The sequence below is a fragment of the Etheostoma spectabile genome, chromosome 8 (assembly GCF_008692095.1).
Source record: "Etheostoma spectabile isolate EspeVRDwgs_2016 chromosome 8, UIUC_Espe_1.0, whole genome shotgun sequence".
NCBI classification, from domain to species: domain Eukaryota; kingdom Metazoa; phylum Chordata; class Actinopteri; order Perciformes; family Percidae; genus Etheostoma; species Etheostoma spectabile.
The window spans coordinates 28,658,602-28,675,980 of record NC_045740.1 but is presented as its reverse complement, the minus strand read 5'-3'; the positions used below and the strand labels follow the sequence as shown (position 1 = coordinate 28,675,980).

Below are 17,379 nucleotides of genomic sequence, written 5' to 3'. Positions count from 1 at the left end.
GGGGCTGGGGCTTGTGTGTGTCACAACCGACTGACTAGCTTTATTTATAATTACGTGGGGGTGTAGTTGACGTTGCGTATCTTAAAGTGAAGTGTGTGTGTTTCTGCATGTGAGACTTATTTTTCTGAAGCTTTTGGGTTTGTGTGAAATGTGTTAGCGCTATTTCTGTGTGAGCCGTGACTGAGATGTTGATTGTGTGAAAGTGCATCTCCTACCCTTCTACCCCACCCCAAGGAATCAATCATGGCACCTAATGAGTCTTGTCTTTCTCCCACATGGCATCAGCTCACTTTATCATAACATGAGCACACTCTCTCTTTCTCATTTACACACACACACACAATAGGAGCATTCATACATTGGCCTTACACCATATGCTTAGATATTACTTAAGACTGCAATCCAAGAGTATTGTTGTATTCATAATCCTCTTTTTTTTTTATTCTAAGGGAGCCGCAATACTCCCATCACCTTTTATTAGCTTGATAAATCACCTCTGTTGTCAGTCAAGCCAGGGAGAATAATTGGATGTGGTTGTCGCCCTGTGTGATGGATTATCAGTCATTGGGGATTAAATTAACAGATAGTGCTCTGACATAATGGTTTTTGTTTTGCATTTTAAATTGCCTGGAAGCATGGCTAGACTCTGTAGGTATATAGCAGGTCCCTCTCTACCCCTCTATGTGCTATTTAGGCTTAATGACAAATAAACAGTAACATATAGGGTCGCAGTTCTATTAGTATGAAATGTAAAACATTTACAGCCAAGTTATGTCACAGAGAGAGCCTTGGGAGAAGGTTAACAAATGTGAAAACATGACTTGAAATTGGATATGGTAATAGTTTGATGGAATAGCTAGACAATGTGAAGAAATATGTGGACTAAGAGAAAGGTGACCTGACAACTTGGTCAAGCGGTGTTAGGCTCGCCTGATGCAAGCTGACATCCGTGACCAGCTAGTCAGGACACAAACACATTAACTACCTCATCCTGGCTGGATTTCCTCTTTCAAATGAGAGTCTGACACGAATTGCCTTCCAGAGGAGAAGCGGAAGAGAAAGTAAAGGAAAGAGGGTGTGGGCAGTCGCTTGAGCGCTGGTAGCAGTGAGATATCTCCCCTGCGTGTTTGCCTGAGCGTGAGCGATTTACCTCCTCGACCCGTTCTCCATCCTACCAGACCCCTCCCTCCCCTCCACATCCACATTATCATAATTGTGTCCAGAACATGAGGGGCCGGGGAAGTGATCATGTCATTTTATTTACACCCTGCTTGGCCTTTTTTACAAACGACATGCCACTGACTGCCAAGCGGACTGGGGCCCGACGACATCTTTTGATCAGGGCTGTCGGGGCCTATCAGCGGAGAATGGCAGGTAATGGATACCCAGTGACAAACCAAATCTCCGGGAGAACGGAGAGTGGGCTGCACCTGCCAGGTCTCCATTAGGCTGGCCTCTCAGTGGGGCTGCCTGCTGACTGTGCCCCCAGGGCCCAAATCAGACCAGCGCCAGCCGCATGGCTGCCTAGAGATTGGCTGTTAGCACTGGAAATGAGAGTTATTTTAGCTATGACATTTTTGTTTAGACTGGACGTGAGTGCATGGGGTGGGTGGGGGGAATGAAGGATTTAGTCACAGTTTGTGTGCATGTGTTTGTGTGTGCGTGTGTGTGTGTGTGTGTGTCCACATGCCCAAGCTCGACTATATGAGTACAGAAACTATTAAAGCGTATACCTACAGCTTTCTTGGGCATTTGTCTTAGTTAACAATATTGTCCAAATGGCCGCAAACCTGTTCCTAGGCTATTTACTGTTTTTCAGACATTATATGTTTTTCCTTAAATTGAGCGTTTTTTTTTGAGTGAGGTGGACAGAAAATGTGGGAGGGGTCATGGTGACACTGTGGGACAAGTAGGTGAGTCGTCGTTACTCTAGGTGGGTGGACACAGAAGTTTGTGTGTATTTGTGTGTGCAGGGCCCAGCAGTACATGTACACACAAACAAATGCATGCACACACACTTATCATCTCTCTCCATGCGGTGGGCACCAACATGCAAAGTGACAGATCGCTTATGTATTGGCGTCATGTTGACGCTCCTTCTCACCCCATCCTCTTTATCCTTCTCCTCCCTCTGCCTCATTTTCTCCCTCCCTTTATTTAGTTCATTTCTTTTTTATGATTAGTGAAATATATTTGTATTATGTCTGCCTGAAATTCTACACCTGCTGAGACTGGCTGAGATTTGCTTTTAAGAATGCAGCTTGAACCCAGAGTATTGACTGCTTTCCCCAGATTAAGGAGCTAATGAACTCACTTCTGTCTAGATGACACTTTAGAATGTCTATTTCACATGTCAAACAGAATTCTGACATCCCTTCCCTGAAAGTGTGTGTGTGTGTGTGTGTGTGTGTGTGTGTGTGTGTGTGTGTGTGTGTGTGTGTGTGTGTGTGTGTGTGTGTGTGTGTGTGTGTGTGTGTGTGTGTGTGTGTGTGTGTGTGTGTGTGTGTGTGTGTGTGTGTGTGTAATCAGAGAAGAGGCAGATGAAGAGGCGTCAGACATATTAACTGACAGATGGAGGTTGATCCAACTCATTTATTACCCCAGAGGAGAATGCCACAGTGAGATTGGGCTTCATTAATTTCAGATTTAGTTTTCATTTCAAGCTGTTGCGCCCTGAGATAAATAAAATGGCGCATTATGTTTTTGCCAAGATATTTCTTTTTTGTTTTTCTCCAATAGAAAGAGTGAAAAGAGGGGAGGCATAAGTTCTGTGTGGCTGGGGTAGTATATAAATACAGGCTCGCCTAGAGGAAAATAACACCTCAACGGTTGATGAGGTGAAATGGGATGACTGTAATTTCTCAGCTCAGCTTTAAAGGCTCCCACACAGATGGCTCATTTATCCCTGGGAGTCCTCGGGCACACATAGCAGGGAAACTTTTTTTTCTCCAGTTATTCTAACATAGCGTGTTCACTCCCTGCAATTTAACTCATCTCTTTCTTTCTCTTTGTCTCCATTCTCTTCCAGCCTATTCTCCCGAGGAGCTGACGGAGAACACTGTGGTGGATGGGGAGACGGAGGCAGACGATCTGCCCTCAGCCCCTCAGGATGACCTCCCCATGAAAGATGAGTTTGTGGAGCAAAGTGTCAGTCCGGCCAAGGAGCAGGCATGTGACCAGGAATCAGCTGGTGCCGCGGAGCTCTCGGGACAAGAGATGGACAGTGAGTCACATGTGAGTGAGACAAGTGACCGTCTCTCAGACTTCGAGAGCCCCTCCAGAAAAGCCGAGGGCAACTTGGTCACAGCACCTCTGAATGGTGGCACTAAAACCCCTCCCATAGGCATGGACACCTTAGAACAAATGAAGGTTATCTACTCAAGCTTCCTGACCGGCCCCTTGTGGTCACCCCTTAACTTTAATTCCACACCACCACAGGCGCAGGCGTCTGCTTCTACAGAGAAGCCAGCTCGCAGCAACAGCACTAGTAGCAGTAGTAGCTGTAGCAGCGGTAGCTATGACTGGCACCAGTCTGCAGTGGCAAAGACACTACAACAGCACCCTCCCCAGAGCCGTCACCCTGCTCACTCTGAGCCCAGCCTCTTTAGTACGGTCCAGCTCCACAGGCAAAACCCAAAGCTGTTTGGTTCAATCTTCACCGGGGCAAGTAAATTCCGCTGTAAGGGCTGTAGTGCTGCGTATGACACCCTGGTGGAGCTGACAGTTCACATGAATGATACAGGCCACTACCGCGATGACAACCAGGACAGGGCAGGTAGCGGCGCGAAGCGCTGGTCTAAACCACGTAAGCGATCCTTGATGGAGATGGAAGGGAAGGAGGATGCCCAGAAAGTTTTGAAGTGCATGTACTGCGGCCACTCCTTTGAATCGCTCCAGGACCTCAGTGTCCACATGATCAAGACCAAACACTACCAGAAAGTGCCTCTGAAGGAGCCCATGGCCCCGGTGGCAGCCAAAATCATGTCTTCTAAGAAAAGGGGACTCGTGGGGTTGGACCTCATTACCTCACCACGTTCTAGAGAAGGAACCCCCAAAGTTAAGCACCCACCACAGGCAGACCTGAGGGACCACTCACTGAAGCCCTCCTCCAGCCCCTACACTACTCCTAATAACCGCTACGGCCACCAGAACGGTGCTAGCTATACCTGGCAGTTTGAATCCAACAAATTTCAGATCCTCAAGTGTATGGAGTGTGGGAGTTCCCATAATACACTGCAAGAGCTGAGAACCCACATGATGGTGACAGGACACTTCCTGAGGGTGACCAGCTCTGTGGGAAAAAGAATCAAAACACTTCCTGAGGCCACCTCCCCCAACCCTAGGAGGGTTGCCACACCTACTGAACAGAGGGTCCAGTCTGTCCCACTCGCACCCTCCACCTTCTCTCCTCCACCTCTTCAAACTACGACAACTTCCCCGACTACCTCTCCTCCTCTTAAAGAAATCAAAAAGGAGGAGGTAGAGGAGGAGTGCACTAAACAAGAGGCTGTTGGGAATGAGAAGCAAGTTTCTGCTTCAGTTGGGAAGGAAGAGGATGCTGAGAAGGAGGAAAAATATGACATCTCAAAGTATAGCTACCTTACTGAAGAGGACCTGAAGGGGAGCCCTAAAGGGGGCTTTGATATTCTTAAATCACTGGAAAACACTGTGACATCAGCCATCAACAAGGCACAGAGTGGGAATCCAAGCTGGGGTGGCTATCCTAGTATCCATGCAGCCTACCAGTTCCCCAGTGCCCTCAAGCTCCAACAGGGCAGCATGGAAAAGAATTCCCCTCTGACGTTCTTGTTCAACGGAGAGGATGGAGCATTGTCCTCCTTTGCCAAGAACCAGCCCCTCATTTCCCCACCTCTAAGTCAGTCCTCCCCCTTCCCCAGCAACAACTTTCAGGCAATGGAGGATCTAGTGAAAAAAGTGACTGAGAAAGTAGCAAAAGTAGAACAAAGGGTAAAGCAATTGTCTCCTAAGATGGAGAACCACCTCTCTCCCTGTAGTAGTGAGGCTGGAGAATCTCTCAAGGGAGGAGAGGCTGACTCACCTCAAGAATGGAGGGCAGTCACCCCAGCCAATAGCGACAGGGGAAGCCATAGCGACAGAGCATCCCCGGCAACAGAGCCCAAGAGAGAGACAACAGTCAAATCCCAGCTCGCCTCGACGTTGAGATGCAGTTCCGCCATTATCACTGGCCATACTCCTCCAGAGCAGCCCTTTGTCAACCCTCTAAGTGCTCTTCAGTCAGTAATGAACATTCATTTGGGGAAAGCAGCCAAGCCCTCCTTGCCAAACCAAGATCCCCTGAGCCTGCTCTCCAGGCTTAGCCAGAGCATGGCTGAGAGGGCTGCTGTGGCCGCTCCTCCCTCACAGACCAAAAAGCCGGAAAGTGTAGTTGATAATAGCTTTTGCCAGCCCAGTGATGACCAGCCTATGGACCTCACAAAGGGGAAAAGCGATAGAGGAGGGTCTTTAGGCTCAGCTCCCCTAACCCCTTCATCCACAGCCTCCTCTATCTCCCCCTCCTCCCTTATCACTCCTGCAAAGCTAGCAGTGGTCTCTCCCTACACATCCAGCAGCCCGCTGCATGAAAACGCATTGTCAGATATCTCAGACATGCTGAGGAACCTGACACAGTCTCACCATGTCCCAAAGGCTCCCTCGCGGCCCCGGGTCACAGACAAAGCCGAGATTGTGGGCTCTACTCACGATAACGACGACGTGTCCCTGCATGGCCACAAACGCAAAGGCCGTCACTCTAACTGGAACCCCCAGCACCTACTCCTCCTGCAGGCCCACTTTGCATCGAGCCTGAGGCAGACATCAGAGGGCAAGTACATCATCAACGACCTCAGCCCACAGGAGAGAATGCATGTGTCTCGTTTCACAGGCCTCTCCATGACGACCATCAGCCACTGGCTGGCTAACGTCAAATACCAGCTAAGGAGAACTGGCAGAACCAAGTTCCTCAAGAACCTGGACTCCGGTCAACCTATATTCTTCTGTAGTGACTGTGCCTCGCAGGTCCGCACCCCAGCAGCATATGTATGCCACCTGGAAGCCCACCTTGGGTTCAGAATCAGGGACCTGGCCAAGCTGTCCCCCAAACAGACTGTCAGGGACTCCCACACTCTCACAGAGAAGCTAGTGCCCCTGGAGTCCTTGCTATCTCCACAATCACAAGATGAGTGCAATGGAAATGGGGCAGTGTACCGCTGCCAACTCTGCGTCCGTAAATTTGCCACTAAGCACGCCATCAAACTTCACCTCAGCAAGAGCCATGGGAAGTCTCCAGAGGACCATCTGCTATATGTGAGCGAAGTAGAGAAACACTAAATTACTCTCAGCAGTAGACATACTGTAAAAACATGTGTCAAATCAAAACAGAATATTTGAAAGTGTGGTAATGCACAAGGATGGCATGGACTACTGTTAAAAATGTCAGCACAATGTGTTTACATCGATTCAGTCTATAGATATTTCTAATTTCTCTGTATTTCAAAAGACATTTATTTCACATCAAAATATACTGTAGGTCAAAGATATTCAGCCTGGTTTGTTGTTCGCTTTGTTGTCTTTCTCACTCTATGTACACCTTCGGTAATGTGAGACAACAGAGGACAGATTATTTCATGATTATGGTGAATCTCTTGACTAGAAGGTCAGCTAATAACTTGAAATGTATTAACTTTATTGTATTTATTTTGTATTTTTGTGAGTTTGGTTTTGATTTGCTGGTAGACTGCATGTTCAACAAGTGTTACTGTTACATTTGTACAGTCCTGTCCTGTCCAGATTTTAAAATGCTCTTTCAAACTGGTCATTTTTTTAACACCTATAACAGCCAAATGCCTGGGAAAGCTTCTTAAAAGAATCTGCGAAACAGCAAAAGTTCATTGCTTGTTTTTCTAGTTTTCTCTGTACAGCCTATTGATTTTCTTGCTGATTGTAAAAGTTGCCTTGTTCTTTATCAGTGAGTAAGGGGCACTTAAAATCCAGGTCTGTGTAAAAATGTATATATAGTGTATAAGCTTACAACTTTGCTGTTTAAATTATGCATAATTGTTATATTTCCTAATTGAAGAGGACTATGACTATCCACTGGTGCAGAGCCTTTGAAGAAGATTAAAAGGACATTGTTTTGCACAATAGTTTTATAAATGTTATTTGATTAAAAAAAAATACAAATATGTTAATGCCTTGTGCTTCTATGATTAAATTGAATTAACTGCTGCATAAAACATTAGTTTTCTTTCATGTTTACCAATCAGAGAAGTCTGTAGATCAGGGTGCATTATGAATAATTTGAAAAAAACAATATTTCAATAAGCAACTGACAGTATTGTCCAAAATGTCGTTTACAAGCTGTCATCTGATTTATTTTTTTTCACCTGGCTTGCAGGAAAATGATACATCTTCGAGGAAAAACTCACCCCTCCCAAATTGTTGTCCCACATTGTGATGACTATGCATTTACAAATCAGCTGACAGATTGCTCGCAAGGCTACTTACATCTGCAGAAACACTGAGCAGAACTTAAAAAATCCGCATTTGTATCTGCACTTCTCATTGCGACTACAATGTGTCTAGATATTCCCGGTGATTTCTGTGTCGTCGCGTTGTCGTGGGGCGGACTCGAGAGGTGCGAGCGGTGCCACTGCCTGCGAGGCGTCTGGCAGGTGGTGTGTGCTGCATGTAAACCACCAGATGTTTCTGAAACGAGCCACTGGAGGAGGAGGAGGAGGCAGGCGGGCTGGAACAGCAGGCAGAGTGGGCTGATTACCACGGGGGCTTGGATGCCATCAGGAGCCCTGGGCACAGACAGAAGATCTGGCACACACCTGGACTCCAAGACTGTCCCTTGGAAAAAATAAAGCGGATCCTATATATGCGCGCCGAGACAAGCTGACAGTAGTGCAGAATGCACCAGACAGGTGCTATTCCCAAAAAGCAGGCTTTTGGATCTAACAGTATTACTGGCAGGTGTTGATGCTATCAAAGTAGTCACAATTCAGGCTCATTGCCATGTAATGATAAAAACATTTTTTTTGCATGCATGCATGATAAAGAAACACACTCACACACACATTGCCTTCTCAGATTTTCTCCCATCCACCTTTGTCTTATTTGAACATGCCTGGGGACACCATGTTCTTTCTATTTGATGTTCCCAGGCCTTGCTTGTCATGATTGACTGACTGAGTGACTTGGGGCCGGGGAAGTTATCTGGTTACTATGGTGACGGCCATTTGCCCAGCCTCTAACCCTGCTTGCTCACTCAACAGAGGACAGCTCGAGTGCAGCACACCCATTTACTCTCTTAAATCTCATCATCTCGCTTCAGTTCCTCCCACCCGGGAACAGATTAATTAACACACACACACTGTGTCCTGACCCCGTCTTCTCACACAAACTCATTACCGCCTCAGACTTGCTCCCGGCCCTCCAACGTTTAGGATACATTGGTCTAACGTTGTGGGAGAACCTAGTGATGACTCACATCTGACAAGCAGAATAAAGCCCTTAACAAAGGATGATAATTGAAAGATGGGATTCAGACCGGTAGCCATTGATAATGCAAATGAAAAAGGCCGGGCTGCCTTATTGAATATGTGGTGACTTTTTGAAAGCTAACTGAGTCCTTGCAGATATCCCTCAGACATGATTTTTTTTTTCCAACACTGTATGTGTTGATGAATGCTTTAGTGATGGACTCAGGGTGACGATGGTTGGGGGAGTTAATGAGATAGTTGACACTTTGGGGGTTAATGAGGGGCTGGAGGGAGAGGGCTAAATGATTGGACTTCTGCTTGGATGAGCATTATAGTGGCTGCTGGAGGAGAGCAATGTAGACACTGTGGATCTGCTGTAGCCAATTATTGAACATGAAAGACACAAAACTCCTCTCAATAGTATTTTTCCACAATAATAAAGAGGAGATTAGATGTGTTATCCATTGTTCTTTTGTCTTGACTATCCTTTAGGGCTGGGTAGTCATAGACGCCGATGCGCCTCAATGCTCCTAAAACAAAGTCAGCAGTGAAGGGGGAAGGAAGGAGGCGGACAGGACAAGGATGGGATAGGAGGAGAATGAGTCCCCCCCCCCACTCCTCCACTCCACAGATCTCCCATCAGCTCGTGTCATCCCTCTAATGAATATCAGTTAAATTGCTCTGTGGATCTGAGGAGTTTGGATGTCAATGTGATTTGTGTGAGTGTGGCGGATGGAGGGGCCCAGACTAATGAAAGGCGAGCCTGGCCTGACAGAGTGATGAGCATCAAGCCCATCAGACCAATCACACGAGAGTGGCTGACAGCACCGACAGACAGACAGCTGAGGAGGAGAGGCAAAGTATTTAGGAAAACAAAATGGCTGCCAAAATGATTGCGGATGTCTTTAGAGCACGTTGATACATATCACTTCTGTCTCGGAGTGCTTGTGCAGTTGTGTAAACCGCTACAGGCAGCAGTGTCACACGCAGATATGTGATTCCGCAAAAAAACATAAATTGTGATTTCAGATTAAGATTTATAGAAGCCAGCTCTCTCTCTCTCTCTCTCTCTCTCTCTCGTGTGTGTGTGGTTTAATGCTTCACGTTAATCAGAGAGAGTCTTAAAAATATCAACAGGTTAAGAGGATGAAATGGGCAAACTGCTATTAAATAGGAACAACAAATCCAATGTGCCTTCAAGTGTCTCTGGCTTGACATTGTAATTTGATAAACAACCGTGTTGTTGGCTGCAAATAAGCTTCGAGCCTCCCTAAAACCCTTGCATGCCAAGATGGAAGACAATGTAAGAAGTGTTGTCCATTCATGCAGGCTGCATAGGAAAGGTGACATGATATCTTCTGACAGCGGCGGAGGAGTCCTGGGTAGAGCCAAGTTAGCTTCACCTTGGACCCCTGACCCCTGTCTCCAATGTATGAGAGGAGTCCCACACATCTATGACAACCAATATAAAGGTCATTGGCCTGTGTCCATTTAGAAAGTATCACCTTCACTTTTCCATCGCCTTTCAATATAATTTATGTAATTGCCGCGCAGGATTTAAGCCAACAATAACAGAGCAGAGATTTGTAAGAGAGCAAGTGGAAAAGAGTTTGAGACAGAGAGAAAGAGACAGAGAGGTGAGTTTCCAAAAAGTGCGTTCGCTTGTGAGTGCAGGTTTTTTCGTGCTGCTGTGTTGCAGTGTGCTGCCGCTGCCTGAGATAGCTGTCAGAGGCATTTTGGTGTGATATCTGACAGATTTGCTAAAGACACTCGTCTCAGGGCACTACCCTATATATCGTTAGTTTAATGCACAATGACATGACCAATTATAGCGAGCTCCATGCTCAAATAGCATGTCAAAACCTGTGTATCAATCCATTAGATCCTGTCTCCCATCACATTAAGTGGTACCTTTAGCTATCTGTTCGGCACGTAAAGGAAAATGCTGACAGAATGGTAAATCTGCCTGTGCTGTTCACAGAGCTGATGTCTTTTGGAGAAGGAGTTTGCCTCTCTCTCTTCTCCCTGCTTCTTCGTCTTTCTGTCTCTCTCTTTGCCGCTCACTTGCTCATCCCGGCCATGGAGCGGAAAAAAAAAAATGCATAAACAGTACATCTAGAAGAGATAATGGCCTGCATTGTTTACTTAGCTCTGAAAATGTATTGTGCAAAACTCTAAAATGCATTTAGGGGGAATCATTCACTCAGTGTAAAGCCTTGCTGACATTGGGGTGCTCTCAAAAGCAGGGGAAGTGTCATAACAACATCATATATCACTGTACCAATTGGAATAAGAGGATGTGATGTGTATTACTTGGAACAAACCAGTCGATTTGACCAGTGATCCGCCTCCCGCTAGTATTTCTGCATCAACCTGCTTTGTCGGCCATGACAGTGGGTGGGAGGAGGTATGTGATTTAGTGCAGTTGGTCCTAACAACCTCTCTGTCCTTGTGACGAGGACACGCAGCCTCAGGGCGCTGGCATGGAGGATGTGCCTTGGACCGCCTGGCACCTCGCCTGGCACCACGCGTGGCAACACGTCCACAGTCTGCCACCGTTCTGATGGATTGGCCTGTCTCTGGTGCCACCTTCATGAAATCACTATTTGATTTGTTGTCATGTTTTTCTCCGTTTTTCCTGCTACTTGGGTTTTTTTCACGGGTAAGAACACCCTCTGGTCAGGTATTACAAGAGTGATTAAATTAACCTTCAATAAATCAGCATAATAGAGCATTACCTGTGAGCGTGTGTGCGTGTCTGCCCGACGGTATGAAGGTGTGCGATCAGGAGGTCAACATCAAATGTCCATCCATGACTACTGCACGAAACCCAGTTGCCCCGTGGCTGAAGCTGCTCTTTCCAATGTGCCATTTCACAGGAAACACATCAATAAGGCGCGATTACAAGGCTGACAAAATTAATCTCAACTGTCATTTCATAGAGCTCCGGTTTGAGAGTGCTCTGATCAAGTTACATTAGTGGGAAGCTACTGAATGATTTGGAGAGAAATCAAAAACCATTTGACTCCCCTTCTGTTTGCCAAGGGCTTATTATCATCAAGAAGCATTTCGCATCAGAAACAAATGACATTTATGAGAATTTTAATCTAGGTTCCGTCATTTAAGTCATTTAAGACATATACTGCCATGACTGTGGAGCTTTATTTTATCAGCTGGTAACTGACATTGGAAGCAGAGAACCAGTAGCATGACTTTTCCATTGAAGGTGTAAATTGTCACCTGCGTCACCGTGGATTATTATAGGTTAAGCATTGGTGGAAGAGATATTTTACATACGTAAAAATCAAAGTATATACCATAAAGTTAGGTTATTAATCACATGTTAAGTCATGCTTTCAAAATGTTCTCTAAAGTTCTAATCCTTAACATGAGAATTAAACCAAACCCTGTTTGTGATACTGTTCATGAACTGTTTTTTTTTTTGGGGGGGGGGTTCAGCAATAGCCTTTCAAGCTGTTTTACATTCTGACATTACTACTTATAGTTTGCATTGTTAGTGGCAGACTCCGTTATTCCCACAGTGGATTAACATTTCCTTAATGCTTAAGAGGGATTCACAGGAAGTTTATGTATATTTATGTTTTTCAGTGGTACTATTGTATTTCTGACAAAGAAGTTGCTCAAGGAGTGATTTATGTTGTATTAAACTGCATTTGTTGTTGCCACCAGTAAACACAAGTGTCACCAAATCAACCAGGATTACAACTTTAAGTACATAGATGTACATATTACCAGAAAAAAAGGACCAAAAAAGTTTTTAAAAAAACGTACTCATTATGCAAAATGACACCATTCAATTGTTATATTATAATACATATTGGTAAAATATTATTACTGATGCTTTTAAGTACAAGCGGCATCTTCATGTTGTCAAGAAGAACTGTTTTAATCAGTAACGATATATAAAACTCATTTACATGTTAAATCTCATGTCACATTAAAGTAAAGTACAATTACCTTAAAATAACACTTAAGTACTGTTCCTGCTTAAATGTACCACTGCCTTTTACTGTCATATACTGTATGTTTTTTGGTAAAGGTTCAAATTCCAGGGGTTTCCTACAAATAGATGTCATTGGGTGGGTAATAGATTATGTAATTGTATTTGATTAAAGGTGTCATGTCATGAAAATTTCACTTTATGAGATTTTTTACATTAATATGCTTTCCCTTAGCCTGCCTATGGTCCCCCAGTGGCAAGAAATGGTGATAGGTGTAAACCGAGCCCTGGGTATCCTGCCCTGCCTTTGGGAAAATGAAAGCTCAGATGGACCGAGCTGGAATATTGCTCCTTAAGAGGTCATAAAGGTTACCTCCCCTTTCTCTGCTTCGCCCGTCCAGAGGATTTGGCCCGCCCATGAGAAAGAGAGAGACATCATGGCTTTCAAACAAGCAACATTTTTTTCTCTCCTCCTCAATAGCTACAGACTCAGAAACGGCACATAGGAAAGCTGATTGTGGGACTGGCTCTAGTGGCTGTTATTCTGCACCAAGGCAGAATTTTTGGGAAAGAGACTTCAGATACAGTATTAGGGGACCACTAAGGTCTATTTAAAAGAGACTTCAGATACAGTATTAGGGGACCACTAAGGTCTATATAAAGAGACTTCAGATACAGTATTAGGGGACCACTAAGATCTTATAAAAGAGACTTCAGAACAGATTAGGGGACCACTAAGGTCTATATAAAGAGGACTTCAGATACAGTATTGGGGGACCACTAAGGTCTATAAAAAGAACTTCAGATACAGTATTAGGGGACCACTAAGGTCTATAAAGAGACTTCAGATACAGTATTAGGGGACCACTAAGGTCTATATAAAGAGACTTCAGACGTATTAGGGACCACTAAGGTCTATATAAAAGAGACTTCAGATACAGTATTAGGGGACCACTAAGGTCTATATAAAAGAGACTTCAGATACAGTATTAGGGGACCACTAAGGTCTATATAAAAGAGACTTCAGATACAGTATTAGGGGACCACTAAGGTCTATATAAAAGAGACTTTAGATACAGTATTAGGGGACCACTAAGGCCTATATAAAAGCATCCAAAAATCACCATGTCATTGGACCTTTATGGTATGTTACTTAATTTATATTTAATTATATTATTTTGTAATTTATAAAAAAGTTGTCAAACCTGTTTTAATGGAAAAGGAATATTGCTATTTGTAAAGATGAATAAATCCTGTTGCCGAAAATCTGACACCATTTTCAACACAGAGCTTACTGTTTCTCATCGTGAAACTCCATCCTCACAGAGAAACAAGCTAAACCTCAAACAAGTCATTCTTTCCGATCCGCGCTGTCTTCGGTGTCCTTCACGAGCAAATCTTGACAGCTCTGTCCAGAGGAGGAAGGCAAACTCAGGACATCTGCTTCTCTGCTTCACAGAGACATGGCAGGGATTTTGACACAGGGTGTCAGGGTAATCTGACAAGACAAAATGTGCCGCCGTCGCTCTGGCTCGTGTCTTCCGTACATCATTCCTTCTTCTCCTTGACTGTTATGCATTGCGTAGGTGGTGTTCAAATGGAATGTCCTGTAAACAGATGAAAGAGGGGATTGAAGGAAAGAGAGGGACAGAGAGAGAGAGAGAGAGAGAGAGAGAGAGAGAGAGAGAGAGTCAGACCCGTGACCTCTTTGGCCGTGCGATGTGTCTGGAGCTGGCAGGGGACGCAATTGAGAGTGACACTCCTGGTTGGAGCTGCCAAACTGCCACTTCCTGTCCTCTTTATTCACACATAGCAGGAGTTTAAGCTGGACGTTTGAAGAGCAGAGAACAGACATGTGTCTCCTTGTGCAGCATCGCTTCTGACTGTCATTATTGTGGTTCACGACTACTCCGTCAACGTCACAGTCCAACACCCATCTGTCAAACAAGGACGGGGAAATGGGAGAAATGGAAGGAAAGCAGTGTAAAGGGCCGAGATATAAGTTTGTGGTTTTCTCCTTCTAATTGACTGAAATATAAAACTTTCTCTGTCATCATCGCTCCTTTTCTCCAACTCTCTATGCCTCCTCTGATGTATCATTGGATTTGGGAGTCCTCAGTGGCTCGGCACGATCAAATTGCTGTAGAATTGGAGAAATTGAAATCATAATTTTGGATGTTTTGTGTTGAATAACCCTTTAACTTTGTTAGGATCAAGTTTGTCACTCTCCTTCCTCTGCTCTCTCATTTAATGGCTTTGTTTTTCTCCTTCCCAGCATCCCTAATAGTGCTTTCGCCTGAGATGGGTCACTTTCACCAATACAAATAAGATTCAAAGTCACGTGTCCAGCTCCAGGTTTTCATTGAATTCTGTCCCCTTAGGTCAAGTTTGTTTTATTTCCCTGATATTCTTGTCTTTCCTGCCTTTGTCTTACCACTATATCCGTCTTGGTTTCTGCTCTTTTCTCTTTTTTATTCGATCTCTCATGCACACACTCTCTCACTTGCACACACGCATACACGCACACATTATCCTTGGGCTATTACCAGGATAAGTCAATTTGATCCATCCAAGGCAGTGGATGTCATTTTATTCATATATTTTCAAGCCTAGTGACTTTATTAAAGGCTACTGCTTCAATCTATCCTGAATGGATGAGTGCACCCACTGATGAAACACAGGGAAAAATGAGGCCCACACAGCCTGAAATGACCACAGCCAATCAGCCTGTCATTTCCAAACATGTTCTCAAATTCTGTGTTCTATATGCAATCGAAAACAGCTTGGTGATTCCGAAGCTTTTGGCACAATGTTTTCTATTCATCTGTGAGTGTAGAGACAGAGCGATGCCTGCCCGCCTTCCAATGACAAGAGAATGGCCGTTGAGACTTCCAGCTTGGGGGGAAAAAATGAGATGTTACAGTCAGTGGAGGCACGGAGCAGAGAAAGTTGGAGACGAGACAAAAATGTGTCTATTCATGCCAACTGGTGTCCTGACCCTCCTCCAGGCTGCCTTTGCCTTCTGTCAAGAGAGAGAATTAAAGGGCCATTCACCAGACATAAAGAGTCCCACTTCTTTCTGCCGAAGCCTCATCCCTTCCCTCTCACCCTGCTCTTACTCCTTTAAGGTCAGCTCCGATACCTAATAGGTGCTGAAAGAGGAAACTTCCAATTGAGGTTCATTCAGGGGGAAAACAGCAGGTTCTTCTGTCTCTTTAAGGTGAGTATGGAGATGCCAGAGTGCACACAGCCAGCTAGTCTTCCAGAACAGAGGGGAAGGTCATAAAGAGTTCAGTGATGACTGATGGCTGAAGGGTGGAAGAGAGTTATACTCAGTAACCGTAATGCAACTTTTTTTATGCCACAAGGCATCGTTTTGTCATCGATTGCATTCCACTTTGCAACACACAACAGAGACCTTATTTATTGATATTGAGTGATTTCAAGGTTGATCGATCCAACACAAAAGATTCTTTTGCACCTTAAGATAATGTTTCCAAAATCATTTCAGTGGTTCATCAACCACTGTTCCAATGAGACATAAGACTAGTGGTAATGGTAACAGGAATGGACAATTCCGCTTCTAACCTGTAGGTGGACTGAAGAGGAAAAGTGCTTTGGTGCCTACTGTAAAGGTGCTAGTTGACAAGCAAGTAGCTGCTAATGCTACGTTAGCTAATTCTTGGTGGGTAACATTAGATTACAACATTATTTTTAGTATGATTGTTTTGACCATGGTTCACAACTCTGGGCCAACCCAGAAATTCATCAGTAACATTAAACATATATATAGACGACTAATCTAATGGTAATTTAGCTAGCTAGCACACCCCTGTCTGTCTGCCTCAGTCTCCCGACACTGCAAGACTTCAAACGGGATGAGAGCTGACAATAGCCCCGGCCCGGGGACACATCCACGGTCATCCCCCAGCCAGATAGCAACCATCCACTATCATTACCGCCCCGGCTGGGGGACACATCCACAGTCAGCCCCCAGCCAGCTAGAGCCAGCCCGGTCAGCACTTCACTCCATTCCTAAGGATGCTAACGGCAGTTTACTGAACCGTCAGGAAACAGACCCAGACACCCGAGTCAGAACAGAACCCCCCCCCATTTGCTTTTACAGTGAGCTAAATTTACCAGACAAAACGGGGATAAGGCATCAAAAGGAATAATACTAATAGTATTTTAAAGATGTGGTAGCACTGGATCTGGACGGGAAGGATAACTTCTGCCTTCTCGCTCCCAACAGGTTCGTGGATCTGAGTGTCGATTTTGGTTTCATATTGCATATTGTTACAGCTCTAGAAATAAGGCCTGTAGAAATACCTGCACCTGTTGTGGTGAGCTGCATAGAAAATCCGCTTCATGTCAAGGAGTTGATTTACGACAAATGGCTACACAGTTTTATTTAGCAGAAGGGCTCTGATCTTTCACAATCAAAAAATAGCTGTAAGTGTATGTAAACTTTATATTGTGGTGCAGCAGCACATTGGTCAATAATCAAATATATTACTTAAATGATTATTGGGGCTTTCACACCTACCTTGTTTAGTCCAGACTTTTGGACTTTTTGGACCACGGTCCAGACCGAACAGCCAAAATTTGGTCCGATCAAAAGAGGTAGTTTCATTCCGGATCAAACTGAACCACAGTGTGGGAGCAATTTGTGGATGGTTTCAACTTTCGAACCATTTACAGGAAGTTCCGGTGTTCCAAAGTAAACAAAAGAGAAAAGAAGGTGCAGCAGAACAAAATGAGCTGCAGTAGCATAACAGGACAGGAGGAGACAAAGTGTTTTAATTGAAATATGCTCTGACGACATAATTAAAAGCCAACTGACAGCTGACACTTTCCGAATATTTTCAGAATGGACAAGAGAGAGAGAAGGTATGAGAGGACAGGAGAACAATG

The 17,379-nt window shown here is 44.7% G+C and overlaps 1 protein-coding gene across 1 annotated transcript in view; it reads left to right on the top strand.

Annotated features, from left to right (window-relative positions):
* tshz3a (teashirt zinc finger homeobox 3a) overlaps nucleotides 1-7,253 on the top strand; it is a 16,775-nt gene extending 9,522 nt beyond the window's left edge. Inside the window, exon 2 of the mRNA XM_032523888.1 lies at nucleotides 3,029-7,253. Within this exon, the coding sequence (XP_032379779.1) occupies nucleotides 3,029-6,348 (3,320 nt within the window). The 3' untranslated portion in view covers nucleotides 6,349-7,253. The remainder of the gene's footprint in view (nucleotides 1-3,028) is intronic.
* The last annotated feature ends 10,126 nt before the right edge of the window (nucleotides 7,254-17,379 follow it).